A 22,133-nucleotide genomic window follows, 5' to 3' on the forward strand; every position below is an offset into this window, starting at 1 on the left:
AGAATTTTATTCAGCAGGCCCCCATTTGGAGAAGAGACATAGCCCTTGGTTCCCACGAAGCACCATGTTTATTTAATGCAGGCTGGAACTGGGGTTCAGCCTCCCCATTCCCCCTTAGGACACACCCAAGACCATGCAGACTCTTAGGACAAATATGGGAGTTACAGACATCTTCCCAGGGCGGGCAGGGAGCAGGGGTCCAAGGACTGAAAGACAAGGACATCTGTGATCCCAGGGGCTGTATTTTGGCTTTCAGCCCAGGTGCCCCCCTGTGCCAGGAATGGGAGTGGGCTTCTTCAGTCAAAGCCAAACCTCTGCCATCAGGGAGAGACATCTCCTGACTAAGGGCCTGTTCCTCCATAGGCCAGGAGCTCAGAAACCCTTCATGTGACTGCTAGTCCCACTGGCCAGTCCTACAGTGGGCCCAGGAGCCCGCCCTCTCTGCCTTACCGTTCCCAGCTGGTTACAGAAGGTCCACAGCCAGGGTGGGGTCCTAGCTCTGCTGTACTAAGCTATGTGGCCAGGGATGGTCACTTTGCCTCTCCAAGACTGTCTCCCCCACCACAGGATGGGGACACTGGCCCCCCCAAACCCAGGACTCTTAAGGAAGCAAGCCCTAGTGCCACGTGAGGCGGAGAAGGGGCCCACCCCTCTGCCTCTCTCCCATTCACTCCCGAGAATGGCTCTTCCTCAGTCATGGGACCTGAATCCCAAACCCTGCAGGCTCTGTCCCCACCCTCCCACTGATAACTCAGAGATGAGACGTGTCAAGATGGCAGCTTTAATCATCCTGCCCAAGGCCCCTCAGGCTCCCTCCACTGCAGGCCTCCTTGGTCATACACCCACCATCAACCATGCCTGAACACTTTTCCCAGGTGGCCGTGCTCTTGGCCACTGGCGTGGGAACCTGAGGTCATGTCAGTCTGTGGATCTCCTGGGTGTGGATCAAGCAGCCCTGAGCCTGCTCTTGCCATCTCCAGCGGCTCCTGGGGGACACGGCCAGCATCGGCGGGAGGCTGGGTGGGGAGGACAAGTGTCCCCACCACTGGAGCAGGCATTCCTCCTGGGCCGAGCTTCCTTGTGCTTTGAGACTGACGGAAGAGCGGAGGTGCTGGGGCAGAGGCCCAGCCCAGCCCCTTGAGGCAGGAGAATCACCGAGAAGGCGGTTTCCTCACAGCAACGACAGGAGAACAGACACATGTGGGCACGCGCGGGCGCCACGTCCTCTGCTGCTGCAGCGGGCATGGCACAGCCCAGTGACCCCCCAAAGCTTCCAGGTAAGGATGCCAAGGAGGGCCTCAGGGAGTGGACCAGGCCCCGGGCCCTGGGCCCCAAACTTCCCAGAAAACGGAGCCCCAGGCCTGCAGGGGCATCTGAGAGGCTAGAGGGGAGCCCCTCCAAGAGAGGCCGTGGCTGACAAGGGGCCGGAGCCTATGAGGAGCCTGTGGAGTCAGCGCCCCGAGCATGCTCCTGCCAGCTCTGTGCGCTTCTCTTATCTCCACACGAGGTACAGCTGGACAGATGGGTCTTCGGCTAACGCCCACTCCGGTCTGTGAGGGTCTTGGCACGGCTGCCGCTCCCCCGAGGGGCCACCGGGGCGGTGGCGCTGTCAGCATACGTGTCGTAACTGTTGTCCGAACATACGGAGAGCTCATCGGAGACCTCCATGCCATCGCTGATCTCTGTTGGGCCACAGGGAGGCAAGATGTGAGTGCAGGGAGGAGAGGGGGCACATAAGGAGGGCTGGCAGATGCGGTGGGGAGGCGTGGCCTGTAGCAACTCCCGAGCAGGCACTTGGAGGCTGATGCAACCTCAGGTTTCAGGTGTGGTACTGGTGTGAGTCTGGCATTCAAGGCCCTTCTCAGTCTCTGCAAACACTCTGGTTGCGCCTCATTCTCCTCTCCCCTGGAACTCTACCCTCAAGCCACAGAAAACTACCTGCACCCTCCTGAGCGTGGCACCGGCGTGTTTACTCTCCCTGGGGCTTTGCACACATTGGCCTATCTCCTGGGCACGACCCCCCAACATCACCTCCTTTTCTTAAAACCTGGCTAAATTCTTCTCATTTCTGTTACTGCTCCCAGGCTGGGAGGGGGCCTCCTCACCCTGCCCCCTGCTGCTCCCCCTGCTCCATCACCATCTGTGACCCCCTTCAGCCGGAGCACTTCAAGGACACGGATGAGGCCTGGGCATCAGTGTTCCCAGTGCCTGGTGCAGTGCTGGACGCACAGCAGAGCCTCAGAAAAGGTCTGCTGAGGGCAGCAAAGCCTCCCCAAGGGGACTCCAGGTGCCTGGGTGGGGCTGACGGTCCCTAGAGAGGACTTCTCAACCAGGAATGGGCAGAGGGTAAGACCTGTGGTTGATTCCTCAGGGCCAGCACCCAGAAGATGCTAAGTGAATGGCCTTTGGCACTGCAGGAAAGGTGAGGGGTGGGGTGCAGGATCTGACAGGCCTAAGTGCTGGCCTGCCTTCCATTCATTCTACCCACCCCTTCTGGCTTCTTGGAGTCAGGTACAGTGCAGGAGCCTGAGGATCCCAGACGCCCTGTTCTGGCTCCTCCTTCCAGGAGCTCCTCAGTGTTGCCAGAGAGCTGTGGAACACTAGGGTAGGCCCTCCAACCCAGCTCTGGTGCTCAGGGAAGGCTCCCAGGAGGAGGGTTTTGAGTGAGGGTAGGAGGAGTCGAGCACCCCAGAGGCAAGAATCTGCATATCCTTAGCACCCGGAGCAGTGCCTGCCACGCCTTGAAAGAAGGGTGAATGGAGTGACTGAATGAGTGGACGTTCACACAGTCGTTGGAGCCAGCCCCCCCCTAAAACCACAACCACCCACTCTGGGTCCAGGTTCATTCAAGCAGCATTTAGCAAGCACCCCTCTGGGCCAGGCATGGCACTAACCCTCACAAGTACTCTGTGAGGGAAACCTCGCCCATTTTACAGATGAGATGTCTGAGGCTGAGGTAGGTTAGGTAACACATTCTTGTTCACACAGCGAGGGGCGTAAGCTGGGCTTTGAATCCAGGGCCATCTGGCTTGTAAATACCTCCCAGATCTCTCCTTTCCCATTTCCATGCCCACGATTCCCATCTGAATTATTGGTTTCCTTGCTTTCAGCTTCCCATTCTAACCTACCACCCTCCACACTTGTTAGGGATTGAATTGTGGGGACTTCCCTGGCAGTCCAGTGGTTAGGTCTCCATGCTTCCACTGCAGGGGGGCATGGGTTCAATTCCTGGTCAGGGAACTAAGATCCCATAAGCTGTGTGGTGTGCCCACCCCCCAAAAAGAGGTTGAATTGTGTTCCCCTCAAATTCCTATATTCCTACACTCCGCATGTGACTCTCTTTGGTAATAAGGCCACAGCAGATGTAATTAGTTAAGGTGATGTCGTTAGAGCGGACTGGTGTCCTTGCAAAGGAGAGCTTCAAACACAGAGATGCATTCACGAGGCAAGGGGAGAGGCCAGGACCAGATTTTTCTCGCGAGGCAAGGGGAGAGGCCAGGACCAGATTTTTCCCTCACAGCCCTGTTGACACCTTGATCGTGGACTCAGCATTCCCAACTGTGAGACGATACATCTCTGTTTTTAAGCCACCTTTAAGCCATCTCTGTTCTAAGCGCGTGGTACTTTGTTACAGCCCTACTGTAACAAAGGCAAACCTATCTGTGACCCTCCTCTGCTTTCAGAACAAAGCTCAAGCTCCTGACCACACACTCAGGCCCAAGTGCCTCCCCAGTGCCACCTTGGGGTGAACCAGCCAGAGGCACTCCCTTCAAGTCATGCGGAGTGACCTGGAGTTCTTGGTGCCCAGCAAGTAGGCCTTCCTCGCTGCCTCTGAACACATGCTGTTCCTGCCTGGAGTGCCCTTCCTTCCCTCTGCTTGTGCAGTCCTCACCTCAAACCCATCAGCCAGGCCCCTCCTATCATTCCTCTCCATTTCAATGACATCACTCCTCACAGAGTGGGCCTGAAACCTTCCTCACTGTCCCAGGGAGTGCTGAACCCCTCTCCTCCTTGCATCCCCGTCTGTTATATCTAATTCTCCATGTATTTGTTTGTACAGGGGCTTCCTCCTTCAGTCTGGGAATGTCAACAGGCAGCAAGCAGGGGGGGGGGGAAATCAACATTTGTGGGGTTCCTGTATGAAGCAGGCATATGGCAGGATGGACCTTCAAAGCAGACTCCTCCCCCAACCCTAGCATGTCACCCTAGCCCACCACCCCTGGGGCTGACACTGAGCCACAGGACCTGGAGCTGATGGCTGCAGGTGGAGGGGTGTGCGTGTGTGTGTGTGTGCTTCCGTGTCATTGTGACATGAAGCCAGGTGGGTATACGTATGTCTGTGCCATGTGCCTGTCTGTGCATGCTGCATGTGAAATATGTGTACACACACCCGTGTGAACCTGCAGGGTGCAGAGAACAGAGCCCAGAGCCTGTCTCAACCTGTCTGTGGAGTTGCACACCTGAGAAGATGAGCTTCTCCTTCATGATGCTGACGTCTCGGCTGGTCCGGCGCACTGCGGCACTCAGCATGATCTGCTCGGGGTTGTAGCTCCGGATGCCACCCAGGCGCCACCTGCAGAGACGGCCCCGTGGGCATCAGGTCCTTCCCCACCCTTCCTTGCAGCAGGGATCATGCCCACTTCCACAGACTCTCTGGAACTGGCCCGAGAGACCAGCAGGAATCTTGTCTGACTGTATAGAATCTGTGGGGAATCTGAAGCCCAGAGAAGGGCAGAGCTGGGGCCTGATCAGAGTCCACCGACTCTCAGCCATGGCTCTCCAGCCCTCTTACCTCCAGAACCCTACATCCGCTCCCCTTGCCCAGGAGGATGCTTAGGGGTTGGTTAGTTATGTCTCAGGTGCCCCCAATTATACACCTGGCTCTCTTTGGATAGGACAAATTTGGGGGGTGCAGGCTTAACAGGCATGACTGATGACCTGCCCTGGGGTACAAACCAATCCTGGGGAGTCCCAGCTAATGTCACCTATAGCTCCACCATCAGGACCAGCCTGAGTGAAGCCAGTGAGGAACCCCAGAGAGGAAGTAAAGGAAAGGAAGGAGGAGAGGGGAGACAGCGGGGATCTTGTCTTCACGGGGGATCAAGGCAAGGGTGCTGGAGTGACTTGGGGTGGGGCCTGCTGCTGCTCCATTCTTACAGCCCTGGAAGAGTGGGGGTGCATATCCCCTAACAGGAAGGGGCAGGCTGGAGTGTTATCCCTCTAACAGCTGGGGCAAGGTGGGAGCAAAATTGATTGAATGGGTTGAGGTGGGGCTGATGGGGTGTGCAGGGACCAGGTGGAGCCAGGAGAACTGTTTCTTTGGTCCAGCCCAGAGCACAGTTTTGATTGTCACAGTTCCTCTGAATTAGTCTCAAATCCCTGGCCTCCAAACAGAGATTTTTCCTGCGATCTAAGAGAGAAGGACTCACTGGACCCCCACCCACACTCAGGGAAGCGGGGGGTCAGCTTGGAAACAAAACCCAACTCCCCCGGGGCCCTAAGCCTGGCTGGAGTGGTTGGACGGAGCCCAGATTCCACGAGAAATCAATTGTTTCCAGATGGGATCAGCGCAGCCGAAATGGACAGACAGATGGACAGGCAGACAGGTGGGTGAAGAGAGCAGACAGACATGGGGAAAGCAGGAGGCAGAGGGGAAGGCAGCCTGCGCTCTGGCCGGGCTGGCCACCCTACACGCGCTCAAGAACAGTAGCAGGGTCTTATTTATCACTGCGTGCCTGGCACCAACCCCCATGCCTGCTGTGTGGTGGGTGCTATAAGGAGTGTTGCGTGAATGAAGGAAAAAATGAGGCCCACGGGGAAATGATCTGCTCCCCCAGGGTCCTCTCCTCCATCAGGCCTCGCCTGACCCCCAGGAAGACAATCATGTCGCCCTGACAGTATCTCGAGTGGCCCAGCATGCCCACGGAGCACCCTGGGGCTCCGGGCAGAAGACCCGACTCTTTGCCACAGGCCCAGCACAGCACCAGCCAGCACGGGAGGACATCTGCCCACGGAGAGGATGGTGGAAATTCCAGGTAAACGGCCCTTCTCTGGGCTCAGCCCCACCGTCAGGGAGCCCAGGGCTCCTCTTCCTAGAAGCTGGTCAGTGAAGGTGCCTGACCTAGGAGGCACCTGCCCAAGGGGGACTTCTCATCTTGAAAATCAACATTAAACCCAGGAGGGAAGTGTCAGGCCCGGGTCTCTGCAGCAAGGTACATCTAGGACAGGAAGCTCAACCACTGGGGTCTCCTCCCAGGGGAAAGCTGGGAAGATGGTGCATATAGGGGAGAGGGGGAGGGTCAGCGTCAAGAGACAGAAAGTGAAAGAGATAAGAGAGAAAGGTAAACAGAGTGAGCAGTGGAAAAGGCAAACGGAGACGGGAGGGCAGCAGGTGGGCAGGGAGAGACAGAACTTGGTAAGCTGTGCTCCGGGCGTTGGGAAGGCCTTGCCCAAAGTGCCAGGCTGTGGCGGGAGGTGCGGGGGGGTTTTGCCCAGGCAGAACCCCCTCCACAGAGGGAGACACTTCGGTGCTGAGAGATGCCAGGTCAGCAACCTGCAAGGAAATGTCTGCGGGAGGAAGAGAGAGCAGGGGGACACACACGAAGATGGAGAGAGAGCGGGAGGGCTGCAGGGGAGACAAGGGGAGTGAGGAAAGGGAGGAGGTTTCAGGCAGGGCCAGGGCCTGGGAGGGGGACCTGGGCCTAGGGCTCCGCGAGAGGCAGGCTTTCAGACGGAAGTGGAGAAGGGGGTGGTGAGGAAGAGGGAGAAAGAGGAACAGGAGGAGGAGGACCACACCAGAATTACCTGATCAAGTGATAGCTGTGAGATGCCAAGAGTGCAGCAGAGAGAGGGGAGGGGGAGAGAGGAGGGACATGCGCCGGATCAGAGCGGTATGGGGCAGAGAGAGAACATCAGTCAAGAGTAAAACCCCCCTCCCCGGGACCAGCCCACTCCCACTGCGACCACCACCCCAGCTGTCGTCCTGAAGGGTGGGGGGCAGCTGGCACGGGAACTGTGGGAACCCAGGCCCTGGGTGACACGGGGGCAGTGGGGAGACCAGCCCAGAGAGGAGCTGAAACTCACCAAGGAGTTTACACAGCAAATCTCCACCCAGCCTGGCTCTGGGCTCCCTGCTGGGTGCTCATTCCAGAAGCCACTGGGCTCTGGCTGAGGGGGACGGGCTGGGGGCCACTGGGAGGCCTCCTTCTCCCCTGAACAGGGCGGTCTGGTCAGGATGTCTCCCGGCCAAGGGCTCAAGAGGATGGGACCCCACCCTCTGGCTGGGGTGGGGACTGGCCTGTCTTGGGCAGGGAAGACCACGGAAGGCGGTCGGGGCCTACTCACTTCTGGAGTACGAAGATGCCAATGATGAGGGTGAAGGAGATCAGGTCGGCGGTGACCCACATGAGACAGTACTCGTCCGGAGGCTGTGGACAGAAGGCCCGTGGCCAGCTTCCAGTCATGCTTGGTCCAGACCAGGGCTCCAGACCAAGGGCCCATGGGCAGGAGGACCACATGTCACCCTCAGACAGGGGCAGAGGAGGACTTGGAGGGGCTTGGGGTTTGTGTGTGTGGGTGTGTAGGATAAAAGAGAGCCACGCAGTAGTCAGAGTAGAGGTGGTGGTGTGTGCTAACCCTTGAGGATTTATGTGCTTAAGGGAGCTTAATGCGAGAGTCAAAATATGAAAGACAAACAGCTGAGTGAGAGGCTGTGACGTGACGAGCGGGTGCACAGGTGAGTGTGGGTGGATGTGGCACCATGTGGATGGGAGGGTACGTGTCATTGTAGGCTGTGGAGTGTGGGAGCTTCCCCTCCAGGGGGCCAGGGAGGTGCCTAGGAAGGCAAAGCCTGCAGAGCCAGGCCCCACAGCCCCGTGATCTCAGGGGAGCTGTGGAAGAGGGGCAGGCACGGGCCAGATGCACTTTCTGCTGTTGGTCAGCTCCCATGGCCTGGAAATTAGTGTGCTCGTAGCTGCGGCCGCCACGTCAGTTGTTTCATCTCATTCCGAGCTAAGCCTTTGGAGATTTTCAAGGACAATGGGCGGGTGGATAAAGATAACCACCCGAATCCTAGATGATTCACTGACACTGGCAATGTCTTAGCCATAATGAGACCCTCCATCTGCCTTTCATGACTTCAGGGAAGTGGCAGTGGGGGCAGTGGACGGAGGTCAAGGGCTCCCCAAGACCCCTGGTTGGCAGAGCCGAGACTAGCACTCGGGCCAGTCTTCAGCTGCTCAACCAGTTGAAATCTGGTTTCATTGGCTATACTCTCTGAGCAGATTTCAGTGTCTCCTATTCTTGCCTTCATGTTGCCCTCTCTTCTCAATTACTTTCCTTCCTTTAAAACAAAATGTAATAATCCTCAAAACCAAAAAAAACTCATTGTTTATTTCTCTAGGGCTCTTGGTGTTTTTCCCATTTGGCTCAGGCCCAGGTTCCTCCCACCTCCCAGAATCTCCTGACCTTAGGTCAGAAGATTCTTCCTCATGTCCCCCTAAGTGTTCCCTCCACCCCTAACACCTCACCAGAGACAGCCGCAGGTGTGGAGCCTGCTCCCCACTCCTGGGAGTCACAGGTAGCTATCAGACCCCCAGTAATCCTCCAACTCACCATGATCCAGAGTGGGGAAGGCACCTGGGACAAGGTGTGGGAGTTGTCGGAGGTGACGGATGGGACGCCTGCGCACCACAGCAGGGAGAAGAGCCACGGGGCATTGACCGTGTACAGGTTCACACTCAGGTTCCAGGACGCATAGTCCCTGTGGGGCAGCGACAGAGGCCGGTCAGCCCTTGGGCCTGTGCGGGAAGCCTGTAAAGCTTGGTCCTTCACACCCCCATACCATGCTCACAACTGTAAAGCTTGGTCCTTCACACCCCCATACCATGCTCACAACTGGTGGAAGGAACCTCTGCTCCCAGAGGGCCAAGCTCACACACAAGCCCAGGTCTGCCCGATGCTCTCCACCCCTCCTCTCTGAGCCCAGAGCCCGCGTGTCCAGTCCTCTGGGTGAGCCTGGCTGGGTAGGGTAGGCACCTGAGCTCCTGGCGGGACACCTGAGTGTAGCGCAGGTTCAGCCGCTGGATGTGGCCTCTCCTCAAGCTGGCGGCCGCCTCCTTGGAGCCTGACACCTGCTGGAAGCCGGGAGCCACCTTTTGCACGAAGGGCCTCTGCCTGTTGGGCAGCCACAGGACCTGCAGGCAGGAGAGAGGCAGCCTCTGATTTCTCTTCTATAAGTGGGGAAGGGTGTCTATCCCTCCTGGAGCACCTGGAAGGGTTAAAAGAGGCGGGACCTGGCACACAGTGAAAGCCTACAGGTAATAAGGTGGTCCTCTGGACCATCTCCAGAAGATGTGGTCCCAGCCAAGGCTAGGAACTGCTCCGGCGACACCTCAGGGAGTTTTCCCTCCAGACCCTAGTCAGGACAAGATCGATAACCCCCCAAACGTCCACTACTCTGCACATGGACAACAGCGTCTGCTGTGCTGCCATAGTTGGTATCAGATTCTTTTGATTCCCAAGTATTACACCCCGAGGATGTGGGCAGCAGTTCACGGGGGTACTGTGTTCCCGAGAACCTGGCCCTGCTCCTGCCCTTTGTATATTTTAAAGGACCTCTTTGTTTCTTTCTTGTCCCTAGGGTGAACCCTGTCAGGAAGGTGTGGGGCATGCTACCCTCATTTTACTAATGTAGAAACTCGAGGTATGGAGAGGAGTTTATAGCTGGAACTAAACTGCAGGCAGGCCTGGTCTCCCTGCTGCCAGGGGCGGGGCGGGGCGGGGCTCCCCAGGGGCGGGGCTCCGTGCGCTTCCGGGCCTCACCTGGTGCTGAGGGAAGCCTGAGTGCAGAAGGGCCTCCAGCGTGATGTTGAGGAAGCTGCCGCGGTAGGGGTGCTCCCGCGGCGGGTCACGCAGGTTGAGCAGCAGCGTGGCATTGCCCTTGGCCAGCTCCAAGAGCTCCACTAGTCGGCAGATGGACTGGTTTTGGGCCTCCCTGTGGTCGGAGGGTGACAGGGAGCTGGCTGTCCAGAACGGGTCCGTCTATCAGAGATAGGGACACACACGGTGGCCTCACCAGTCCTATGGGGCCTCCACATGCCTTCCTGGCTATGGAACTTGGAGACCCCTGAGCTGCCAGTGTCTGCTGGTGTGTGCAAGTCAGGCAAACTGAAGGCTGTGGCCTCATGGGGACTCTAGATTAACCCAACCTTAACCTCTCTATCCCAGTCTGCTTACCAAAAGAATTATTTGCTTGGAACATTTCCCAGACCCCAGTACGTTTCTCCTTTAGTACCATTTCAGATCAGAGAACCGACTTTGTCTAGTTTTACAGTGTTAACAGTTTTAACTATTACTATCACCATCAACTTTTTCTGGTGTGGGGGGGCAGAACCAGAACAGGCAGTGACAGCCACGATATCTGGGCCGCAGTGGCATGAGCCAAGGAGGCCGCCAGCCAGCCTGGCTGTGAGTCAAGGAAGCTGGGCGTGTGAGGGTCGCCTGAGCGGCAGGCGGCCCCCGGTCCTCTCTGTGGAGTCCCGCCCATGCTTTCCATGCCTAGGACTGGGACAGGTGCTGCCAGACCTTCAGGAACCACTGGCCGGCGTTGAGCTTCTGCAGGATGGTCCAGTTGAGCATGGAGGCGGGCCTGCGGGCGAGCTCCGGGAACTCCTCCTCCACGTTGGTGGTGCGCCGCAGGGTGGCGTCGTGCATGAGGAAGGGCACCCCATCCAGGCTGCGGGAGGGTGGGGCCACGGAGTCACTGCCCACCCAGGTCCCTCACCTGCTCGTCCCACTCTTTCCTGCCCACCCACTTACACCAGCCTACCAAAGGGCTCAGGATGGCTCTGCCCCTCTTTGGCCTCAGGTGTCCTGACTGCACAGGGAAGTCAGTGGACTGATAGGCGACTCCCTCTGGCTCTGAGGGTCAGACAGGGGTGGGGACGGCTGAGGAGGGAGGGCTGGGCCTATTAGCAACCTTGGAAGGCAGGTGCTATCTCATTTGATAATGGGGAGACTGAGGCTGGAGACAGAAGTATCTTAACTCAAGGCCTACCAGCCAGTGAGTGGTGGAACCTGGGTTAGAACCCAGTCCATGTGATGCCATATGAGAAGAGGGAATATGCAGGCTCCTTTGACAAATTCCATCCCACTATCATCGTGGTCTCCCCCACTGCTGGCCATAAGCCCCATAAGGTGCCTAAGTATGGAACAGTAAAAGGCCCCTGTGCTGCCTATCCTCAAGACATTTTTCTACCATCTGCTAGGAAGAGTTGATAAACACACAATTCCAAAATGTCTACAATGGGAGTGGAGTCCATACTGTGGTACCCTAATTCAATACCCTGCCCCCTTCCCCTTCTCAGAGATGATGTCATCAGATTGGTATGGATTCTTCTTGCCCTTTATATAAATATTAATACATACTTATTTATCTACATGTAGAAAATGTATCAATCAGTTTTATCTGGTCTTTAAAAATATAACTGACATCACAGTGAATGGATCACTCAGGAACTTGCTGATTTCACTCATCAGAGTGTTTGTGCTCCATCTTGCTGAGCCATACAGATCTAATATTTCCATTAAGTGGATCAGTGGCAGGACTCCAGGTCCCTACCTCCACTCTGCTTGAACCAAGAGAGTCTGTTTTGTTCTCTACATATTTTATATCCTGGAGTATGGCACAGGGGGATTCCCAGGTGGTGCCAGTGGTAAAGCACCTGCCTGTCCATGCAGAGGACATAAGGAACATGGGCTGGGAAGCTCCCCTGGAGGAGGGCATGGCAACCCACTCCAGCATTCTTGCCTGGAGAATCCCCATAGACAGAGGAGCCTGGCGGGCTACAGTCCACGGGGTCACAGAGAGTCAGACACGACTGAAGCAGCTTAGCGCACACACGCACAGCACGTGTTTACTTACATAAACATGGTGCCTGCCCTGCAGTGGGCAACACAAGCCTCCACTCTCCCATCCCCAAGACTCTGGGACCAGAGGTTTCTCCAGAGACCTGGATGTGGATGCATCGAGGAGGGGAAGAGGTGCTGTCCTCCCAATCCGCACACCTACCTTATGGTGACATCAGCCTGGAGTCCATACAGCTTCTGCTCTAGGGCCTTCCTGAAGGACATCAGTGTGTGCTCTGGGGCCAGCTGAGGGGGAAGGTGGTGGTGAGGGGAAAGCCAGGCTTTAGCTGGTGTGCCCCTCCCCAGCCAACGAAAGTCTTCCATGCCGGGAGGCTGGGCAGGCCTGATTCTAATCCCCCTCCTTCAAGCAGTAGCTGTGGGGCCCTGAGCATTCTCTGAAGCTCAGTTTCCTTATCTGTTAAACCATGCCTGTCTCACAGATTGGTGGGGGGGGGGTAGGGAAACAGGGGTGGTTAGTGTTGATGAATATAAATGTGGAGGTCAGAGGATATTTTTACAGTCTTCTGCCTCTATATAGGCTGGGGCTGAGCTGAATGCCAAGTTTCCTCCTGTTTATACTTGGAGTCCGGGTAGAGATACCCAAGGGAGAGGAGAGGGTAGATAGCATGGCACAGTTTCAGTAGGGTGACCAGTTTCCTCACCTATACAGACATGAAAACACCATCTCTTAGACTGTTATTAAAAGCCCCAAGCCTGTTGCCTGATATCCAGTAAATGCTTAATAAATGACAGCTGTTACCCTACAGCATCTATATCAGAAAATCCTAGTCTTAGTCCTGACTGTCCTTAACTAGCTTTGTGGCCTTTGGTGCATCTCTTTATCCTATAGGCCTTGGTTTCTCCATTTGCTCCTTGAGGGTATAAGTACAGTGTTCTCTGAGGGTCCTTCCAGTTGGGGGAGTTGGGGGTGTTGGGGGTCTGAGTCTCCCTCCCTAGTTTAGTTTGATGATCTTGTCATACCCTTTTCTGCCACTAGGCGTCAGCACCATACCAAGGGTTGTGCTAGGACCGAGCGCAGTGTAGGATGGGAGACTGGGAAGACTTCAGGCAGTGAAGATGGATGGAAAGTGCTCCCATGGCTCATCCCTTTCTCACCAAGACATGCTCATTCCCATCTTTGCTCCCTATGGCCATATTTTTCCCATTTCCCAGCACATAACACACTCCCCTCTTCTGGAAAGCAGCCTGGTGTGGCAAAGGCTTTGGAGCTGAGGTGGAACAATTCTCCTTCCCAGTCACCGACCTGGGCCATCACTTCCCCTTCTGGACCTCAGTTTCTTTAGCTGTCAAGTGGGTTAATGTTATCAAGCTCATAGATGAGGTAACAGATGTCAGCAGTCTCTGAAAGGTGTGCTTCTTTCTTCCCCTTTCTGCAGGGCAGAGGGGCCTTGGGGGAGGGACTACCTGTTTCCCAGCTAAGGGGGCTGTGTAGGACCCCACAGAGGCCCCTAAGGGGAGGTGTGGACTTGGTGGAGTTCCTACTCAATCACTTCCAAATGCCCTGGTGCCAGGCCTCCCACAAATGACCACCGGAGAGGTACTGGCAGGAGGTAGACAGTGGGTAGACAAAAAGAGCATAGCAGTGGCTATGGAGACTCTTGGGGACAGAGGAAGTGTTTGGGCGGGGCCTAGTCTCTTTTCTGGAGGCTTTTAAAACTCAGGTCTCTCTAGGTTAGGTGCTGATTTCCTGGAGAAAGAGGGTTCTCACTGCCTCAGGCTGAAATGCAGATGGGGTGTATTGTCAGAAATGTGCGAGTGTGGGGTGGTCGGCACAGACTCATGGTGGACCACTGTGCTTCAGAGGCTCAACTCTGGAGTCAGTCTGACCAAATATTACAGTATGCACACACGCACACAGGTCCCCCCAACAGGAATGACACCCAGATACCATCTCCAAGACAGGGAGGGGCACTTGGGCTTACCACACATAGATGTGTGAACCCCCCCAGGCCGATGTATACAGGTGTAGACACTGATACTCACGCATTCACAGTGACACAAGAGTTGTGTCAAGACACCTATACCAGCCTCTTAAGGAGCGCCGCTAGGATGCAATCAGCCAGATGCACAATGGGGAAATTCTACAGGACAAATGACTCAGTTTCTTCAACAAATAAACATATGGGGGAAAAGGGAAGAAGATTATTATAGACTAAAAGATACTTATGGAGAAGGACACGGCAACCCACTCCAGTATTCTTGCCTGGAGAATCCCATGGACAGAGAAGCCTGATGGACTATAGAGTCACACGATTGAAGCAACTTAGCACAAAAGATACTTAGCTCAGCTGGTAATGAATCCACCTGCAATGTAGAAAATGCTGGTTCGATTCCTGGGCTAGGAAGATCCCCTGGAGAAGGGAAAGGTTACCCACTCCAGTATTCTGACCTGGAGAATTCCATGGACTGTACAGTCCATGGGGTCACAAAGAGTTGGACACGACTGAGCAACTTTCACTTGACTTTCACCTACAGAAAGACATTTTAGAGACAGTAAAGGAACGCTGAGCGCTGATTCAGTATTAGATAGTATTAGGGGATAAACATGAGTTTGGTTAGGTGTAATAGTGGCATTGCGGCCGTGGTTCCATTTTTAAAGTCTTTATGCATTAGCAATACACCCTGAAGTAAGTATGGGTAAAATGATACACTGTTTGGGATTTGCTTTCAAATATTAAAGTGGGGGGAAGGGAGAGGGGAAAGAAAAATCAGGGAAATGGATGAAACAAGAATGGCAAAATATTGCAAAATATTGCTAAGTGAAGGTGCTATTGGATTCATTATACTATTCATTCCACTTCTGCTAAAAAAAACAACCTGCACAAGGCCATCTCGCTCCTTCCCTTTGCCCCCTCCTTCCTGCCTCAGCACGCCTTCTTGTCCTGTGGCCTCCAGAGCAGGTGGGATGAGTAATAGGGGCCATGGAAAGAAGAGCAGCTATAACCTGGGGCCCTGCTTCCTGGAAGGCTGTGCTTCTAATTTATCCTCACAAAAGCCAGCAGCAGGGAGGCTTGGAGGAGATCAGCAACTCCCTGAGACACATGGGCAGCATGTGGCAAAACTGGACCCCCAAATCCAGATCCCTCTGATAGGAAACGATGGCCTTCCCAGCTGGCTGCCTCCAGGTGCTGAGAGCAAACAGCACAGGGTGTGATGGGAGGACACCAGGCTCCAACTCAGGGGCACAGGTCTCAGCCTTATCTAGGAAATGGGCACAATAATACCCCCATATGCAGGGGGTGTAGGACCTTCAGGGTGATTTGCAGCCCTGTAAGACTCGACACCTCCTTTAAATGCTTCCTTTGTGAGGCTCCCTTAACTACCCTGAAATTCGGTGACACAGTGGACCTCCCAAAGACCCTCACCACCAAGAAAAAGCTCTCAAGAGCCCTCAAACGCCCTCTGGTGGTGAGGAGAGGTACTGCCTCTGTTGAGAACTGCATTTCAAGGCTTCCGTAGGTGGGGAAACCCAACCTAAGGAAGCAGGAGGGCTTGCCCAAGGAAACAGGAAAGTGTAACTCTTACTTTCTGTAAGCCAGGCTCATATCTAGGCACATCACACATGCTAACAGACTCCTGCTCTTCGTGGCCCTATGGTGCAGGCACTCCCATCATCCCGGGGTAATAGATGGGGAAAACAGGTCCAGTGAAGATAGAATTGGTCCTGACTCCCACAGCTGCCAAGGTGCCTGGAAGCCTGGCTCCGAACCATACTCACTCTTTTGAAGGGGAGGGCCTACTGTGGGGTCACAGGGGTGGCAGAGAAGGAGCAGATGCTGTCTTTGATGCCTTCCTCCCCTGTTTTACCCTGGTGCAAATGTTTTCCTTTAGCAGTGGGCTTGGGGCTGCGCCCAGCTCTCCTGCCCACAGGAGGGTTTTCCTATTGCTTCATCCCGGCCCTGGGAGCCTGCTCCCCTCCCCACAACCAGCATCTCTCTCTCTTGGGTCTTCCTAACCCACAGCCTCACAATGTCTTTCCAGGGCCCTCAGGATAAAAGTGAAATCTTTTAAGCAAGATGCCTTCAGGACTTGATCCCACGCATGGATGTGAGAGGTGGACTGTGAAGAGGGCTGAGGGCCCAAGAATTGATGCGTTTGAACTGTGGTGTTGGAGAAGATTCTTGAGAGTCCCTTGGACTGCAAGGAGATCCAACCAGTCCATTCTGAAGGAGATCAGCCCTGGGATTTCTTTGGAAGGAATGATGCTAAAGCTGAAGCTCCAGTACTTTGGCCACCTCATGCGAAGAGGTGACTCATTGGAAAAGACTCTGATGCTGGGAGGGATTGGAGGCAGGAGGAGAAGGGGACGACAGAGGATGAGATGGCTGGATGGCATCACGGACTCGATGGATGTGAGTCTGAGTGAACTCCGGGAGATGGTGATGGACAGGGAGGCCTGGCGTGGGGTCGCAAAGAGTCGGACACGACTGAGCGACTGAACTGAACTGAACTGAAATTCTCTAGTCTTTACACCAATCCTTTCCATATACCACCCCCCACCCCCACCACACACACATCATCACCAAGAAGGGCTAAAAATCGTTGCTATTATTATTATACCCATTTCCCTGCCAGCTCCTCCCTGCAAGGAGATAGATTTTTGCCTGTCTCCCTCTGGAATGGCAGCTCTGCCCACCCCTCACCCAGTCTTTAGGGCCCACAAATGGCACTCACCATGGGGGCCCCGCGGTGGCCGATGAGGGCAGGTTTGGGGCCCAGGTCCTTTTTCTCCATGATGCAGGGAGAGGAGATGGTGAGAGGGGCCAGGTAGAGGGCGAATACCACGGTGAAGAAGGTTCCGAGAATGGCTATCTGGGAGGCTGCAGACATGGGCACAACCGTGAGCCCCAGGCAGCAGGGCAGGGCATGCCAGAGCCCTCCTCCCTCCACCGATCTGGACCCTGACACTTTGAGGGGGACCCTGCACCAAGAAGACTCCTCATTCCTGCTGCAAAAGTGAACCCGGCCTCTAACTCACACACAGATGTAGAGACACAGAGGAGGGAACATGCAAGGCTGAGGCTGTCACCTCTGTGCAACCTGCAGGCCACTCTGAACTAGGACTCGCCATGCTAAGAGCAAGGGCCCCACCGCATCCCCAGGTTGCCCAGGTACCGTCCAGGTGGGGGCAGGGCAAGCTGGCCTTGGTGTTTGGAGCACATGGGTGGGGACAAGTCCTGCCCAGTCATACTTACAGGATCGCTCTGCACGGGCAAACTGTCCTGCCACAATCCAGGAGAGCGCTGTGACAGCCACCAGGGCCCCCACGTGCAGGAACGGTGCTGTGCCCTTGGGTACAGGAAGGGACAAGGGAGACTGTCAGCTCCCAGCCATGCCCAGACCCAGCATCCTCCCGGCCTATCTCTATCCGTGGGGCAGGCAGCTGTCTCTATTTTTCAGCGGAGGACACTGGGACCCTGGGTGCTAGAATCCTCCCCGTCTCTGAGTTGCTCTGTGATGTGGACCCTTACCCCGCCTTCTGGACTTCAGTCTGGAGGAATGGGAGTGACCTAAAGGTGCTGTCTTGTTCTGAGGGTCCTGGGAAACCAGCCTGTGGGCCCCCACCCCCACTCACCTGCAGGGAGATGAGGAGCACCTCCCACTCATCCTCCCACAGCTGGGCCACAGCCGACATGGCCACCACGGCGGCTACCAGGATGGCCACCAGCCCGATCTATAGGGGATGAACCACCAGACGGTCAGGGGGGTGCCAGAGCCTGGACAGCCCAAGGGTCCCCCGTGTGCGGGGGAGGGAGAGCGGAGGTGGAGAGACAGAGGGAGGGGCCGAGACACGGACGGGGAGAGTGGAGCATGCGGGAGAGGCCAACCTGGCAGGGCAGTGAGAGACGGAGGCAGGAGGAGGCAGGTGGGCGGGCCCGGCGAAGAAGGGACAGGAGGGTGGAGAGTAGACAGGTGGTCTGGGCTGGGACATGGCCCCAGGGCTGGGACATGGCCCCAGGGCTCAGGCCCCAGGGGAGGGAAGACACTCAGCAATCGGGGCCTCCCCATGTCCAGCAGGTCCCATTCCAGGCCTTGCCCGCCCTCCCAGCCACCTTTCACCCTGCGTGATGACTGAAGATATCAAGGCTCCCCTGGAGCTGGGGTGAAGGGTGACTTGCCCAGGTTACAGGGCAGGAGGCTGAGGAGCTGGGTCCTGTGCAGGAGCCTGATAGCCAGTCTAACCTCCCCTCGGCCTTCAGGCGGGAGCAAGCAGAGGGGAGGCAGGGGGCGGCCCTGTGCGCCCTGCCACCAAGGCGCCTCTCAGTCCCAGCCTCCTGGCTTCTAGCCTCTGACGAGTTAGAAAGTAAGGAGCGGAGCTCTGATGGAACCTTTATGGGACAGAAAGCTGTGGGGACAGATGCGATCTGACATGTGTCCCGTAAAACAAGATGCTTCCCCACACTAAGCAATCCCTAGCTTCTGGTTATTTAGCCCCCAGGGTCCCTGCCTTGGGCCCTGGATCTATATCTCTGCACCACCAGGCTGGTCTTGTAAAACTCAGGTCATGCCTTCACCCTGAAGCCTTCCACAGCCCCCCAGCTCCACAAAGCGCCAGCCAGGACCACCACCTCTGACTCCCTACTGCCTGCTCCCAGCGGTTCTCTGTGCCAACAGAGCTCTCGCCCTCTTTCTCTCCCTACAGTGCCTTTTCTGGCAGTGGCAGCAGCATTCCCAGAGCCCTCCAACAACCAAACAGGCTCTAAATTGAGTTTCTGGCTCGTGAGAGCAAAAACGGCAGCTGATCCATCTTCGTTCCCTGCCAAGCAGGGAAGATTCATTCTTGTCTGGGATTAAGGTTTCCTTTGGAGGTTTGTCGTTCTGGCCCATCAGCCTGGAAACAAATGTTCTAATAAGAAGCAGTAATAAGGCTGAAATGGGTAGGAACCCTTATGGACTGTGACAGGCCGGCCCAGAAGACACGGGAATAAGAGGTATGAAGGTGCGTGGAGGGCCCAAGTGTGCCCTGGGTCTGTGGTGGGCCCCGTCGCTTTTCCCTCATGTTTATCCTTGGGAAAGCCCAGTCAGGATGTCATCGTCTTCATTTTACACATAGGAAAATGGGGCTCAGAGAGCAGAAGGGTTTGCTTGGTCATGTAGCTTAGACGGGGCAGAGTCAGAAGCAACCCCCATTTTGCCTGTCTTGGAGGTCAGGCTCTTTCTGGGGATCTGCCCTCACAGTGAAGTGGAGGGAGGCCCGGGGAGCATCCTCTCGACCCCCCACCCCAACACGCAGGCTCCCTGCCCCCAGCTCCAGGCACAGCAAGCATCTCTGGAGGGTCACTCCCTGAGCGTGTTTTATAACTGCTAGTGGAAATACTTGTGATAAAACTGATTTCCCAGGATCCTAATGCAATGAAAATCTATCCTCTCTGAACTCGGCAGTTGTCATAGTGGCAACCATTATGCAGCATTCCTGCAGTGGTCAGCGCCTGTGGGATTTCGCCACACACACTGTGTCCTGAAGCCACGGAAACAGTGCTGATTCCTAACAGCTAGACTGCTGTTCCTCAAGTCTGACTGCAAAGGATACATCCCACCCAGAAAGTGGGGAAAGCCCAGGGGAAGCCTCGGAGAAAGTGGCCTTTGGTTTTTCGTGCTGGAGGCACTGCGGTTCACGATAACAGTTAGAGGGATGGAGGATACAGGAGGTACGTCCATTCATTCACTGAGCCCTGCCTGGGTGCTGGGACCTGGGAGGAGTTGGAAACCAGCCTTGCCAACACGTTGGCCTCTTGGGAAGGTGATTAGAATCTGGGTTCTGTGTGGTTTAAGTCACAGATGGTTGGCCCGGGGTTCAGGGACCCACTCATGTCACATTCCTTGGTGACTGTGCCTAATGGTGTGGTTACCCTCTCAGAGCGTGTTTCCTGAGCTGCAGACATGGGGAGAGTGAGCACCTGCCTGAAAGGGGTTTGGAAAGATACGTGAGAACATGCAAGTGAAATGCTCAGCACCATGGCTGACAGCAAAATAACCAGTGCTTACTAAATGTTGTGTTAGCTGCTCAGACGTGTCCTACTCTTTGAAGACAAATGTTAGTAACATAATTTTTAAAAGTGGGCATGGGTTTCCCTGGTGGCTCAGTGGTAAGGGATCTGTCAGTTAATGTAGGAGATACAGGAGTCGTGAGTTCGATCCCTGGGTTGGGAAGCTCCCCTGGAGAAGGAAATGGCAACCTACTCCATTATTCTTGCCTGGCAAATCTCATGGACAGAGGAGCCTAGAGGGCTATAGTCCATGGAGTTGCAAAGAGTCACACAACTTAGCACCCAAACAACAATGGCAGCATAAAAAAGAATGAAATAATGCCATTTGCAGAAACACAGATGGACCTAGAGATTGTCAAACTGAGTGGAGTCAGAGACAAATTTCACATGATGTCACTTATATGTGGGATCTAAAAATCAAAACGGTACAAATGAACGTATTTACAAAATAGAGTCACAGATATAGAAAACAAACTTATGGTTACCAAGGGGGAAAGGGGTGTGAGGAATAAATTGGGAGATTGGGATTGAGATATATATATATATATATATATATATATATATATATATGTACTACTATATATAAAATAGGTAACGAATAAGAACCTACTGTATAGGTCGGTTCTTATACAGGGAACTATACTCAGTATTCTGTAATGACCTATGTGGGAAACAATCTGAAAGGAGGAGACATGTCTAACTGAATCGCGTGGCTGTACATCTGAAACTAACACAGCATTGCAAATCAACTAAAAAAAACTACACCGAGGTACCATTGTCACCCACCGGGAATGGCAAAGCCCGGAAATGCCTGAACACTTTATGGGCAAGGGTGGCTTTATAGGCACAATCATGTATTTTTGCTTGTGCGGGCTCAGTCGTGTCGGACTTTTTGTGACCCCTTGGACTGAAGCCCGCCAGCCTCCTCCGTCCATGAGATTTCTCAGGCAAGAATACTGGAGGGGGTTGCCATTACCACCTCCAGGGGATCTTCCTGACCCAGGGATCGAACCCACATCTCCTGCGTTGCAGGTGGATTCTTTTACTGTTGAATCACCAGGGAAGCCCATACATAAACTATACTGCAAAAAAAAAAAAAAAAGCTACCAAAAAAATGTTAAGATGCAAAATGAGGGTATAATAGGCTACCACTTGTGTTCAAAGAAAAAGGAATGTGTGTGTATGTGTGTGGACATACACACATCTGCATGTGCCTAAAATATCTCTGGAAAAATACTGGGGAGATTTACATTTTGTACTTCTTTTGTAACGTTGAACCGTGTCAATGTACTAACGGGCAAAAGTTAGTTAAAACAACCCCCGCTCCACAAATAAGAATTCCTTAAAATCTTAGAATAAAACTATAGAGTCTTGCAAACAGAGAAGTAGAATTTCCAGCCCCTACTTGACTACTGAGCCCCAGGGAGCTCCTTCCTTCCTGGTGCAGTGAATCCAGCTAAGCATCAGCTGGAAGGACGTTCCTCATGCTGAGATCTCTTGGGAGGGATCAGAGGGGAGAGGAAGGCAGGGCTGGCACCCTAGGAGCTGGCACCAGTGCAGACGAAGGGATCTGAGCCCCTGCCCCCAGGAGAAGACTCCCTGCGCTGCACTGCTGTCCTGGCTGGCTTGAGCCTCCAGATGCCTCTCTGCTGGGATCAAGCAGGTGTGCCCTGGCCTGCTGAGAGCCAGGCAGGCCCCAGAGGAGGGGGCCACGGTGTGCACCAGCCCCACCTGGGGTGCCCGCAGTTGTCGTCCTTTCAAGTGTCAGCTTTGCAGCTGGGAAAAGAAAGTCCCTCACAGAGAAGGCTTCAGAAGTGCAGAAGAGATCTTAGGAAAGAGTGATGAGCAAGAGGAAGGTGGGAGGCGACCAGAGACGGCTCACTGCTCTTTATCCCTCCAGGACTTTAGTCACCTGGGTCTGACTCCCCAGCCCCAGACCCTGGAGGCATGCCTGGATGCCCACAGGCACCTCCCACTGCACGCAGGCCAAGTGGAGCTCACCACATCCTTCTTCCAGTTCCCGTTCTATATCCTTTTAGCTGGAAGTGAGCCCCTCCCTCAGAGTCACTCTGGACCCATCTCACGGGCTCGATTATTCCTGGACATTTCTGCCTCTTCCTGAATGGCCAGCCCATGGAGTCAGGCTCTGGGGAAACAGAGGTGGCCTGGCCCTCTCTCTGGGGCCCTGGTGCTCCTGGGAGGGAGGGCCTCTCTCTG

The 22,133-nt window shown here is 55.0% G+C and overlaps 1 protein-coding gene across 7 annotated transcripts in view; it reads right to left on the reverse strand.

Annotated features, from left to right (window-relative positions):
• Positions 1-49: 49 nt before the first annotated feature.
• GDPD5 (glycerophosphodiester phosphodiesterase domain containing 5) overlaps positions 50-22,133 on the reverse strand; it is an 88,674-nt gene continuing 66,590 nt past the window's right edge. For 6 of the 7 annotated variants that reach the window (XM_069553141.1, XM_069553142.1, XM_069553147.1 and 3 more), the window contains 11 exons: positions 17,504-17,602; positions 17,124-17,217; positions 16,603-16,748; positions 12,071-12,153; positions 10,585-10,735; positions 9,823-10,041; positions 9,037-9,194; positions 8,614-8,761; positions 7,345-7,427; positions 4,461-4,573; positions 50-1,682 (listed from right to left, as the gene is read on the reverse strand). In XM_069553141.1, coding sequence (XP_069409242.1) covers positions 1,534-1,682; positions 4,461-4,573; positions 7,345-7,427; positions 8,614-8,761; positions 9,037-9,194; positions 9,823-10,041; positions 10,585-10,735; positions 12,071-12,153; positions 16,603-16,748; positions 17,124-17,217; positions 17,504-17,602 — 1,443 coding nt within the window. In that variant the 3' untranslated portion in view covers positions 50-1,533. Of the gene's footprint in view, positions 1,683-4,460; positions 4,574-7,344; positions 7,428-8,613; positions 8,762-9,036; positions 9,195-9,822; positions 10,042-10,584; positions 10,736-12,070; positions 12,154-13,911; positions 13,987-16,602; positions 16,749-17,123; positions 17,218-17,503; positions 17,603-22,133 lie in introns of those variants that run through there. The other variant, XM_069553148.1, reaches the window with a different exon arrangement.

This window comes from Ovis canadensis, chromosome 15, assembly GCF_042477335.2.
Source record: "Ovis canadensis isolate MfBH-ARS-UI-01 breed Bighorn chromosome 15, ARS-UI_OviCan_v2, whole genome shotgun sequence".
Lineage (NCBI taxonomy): Eukaryota > Metazoa > Chordata > Mammalia > Artiodactyla > Bovidae > Ovis > Ovis canadensis.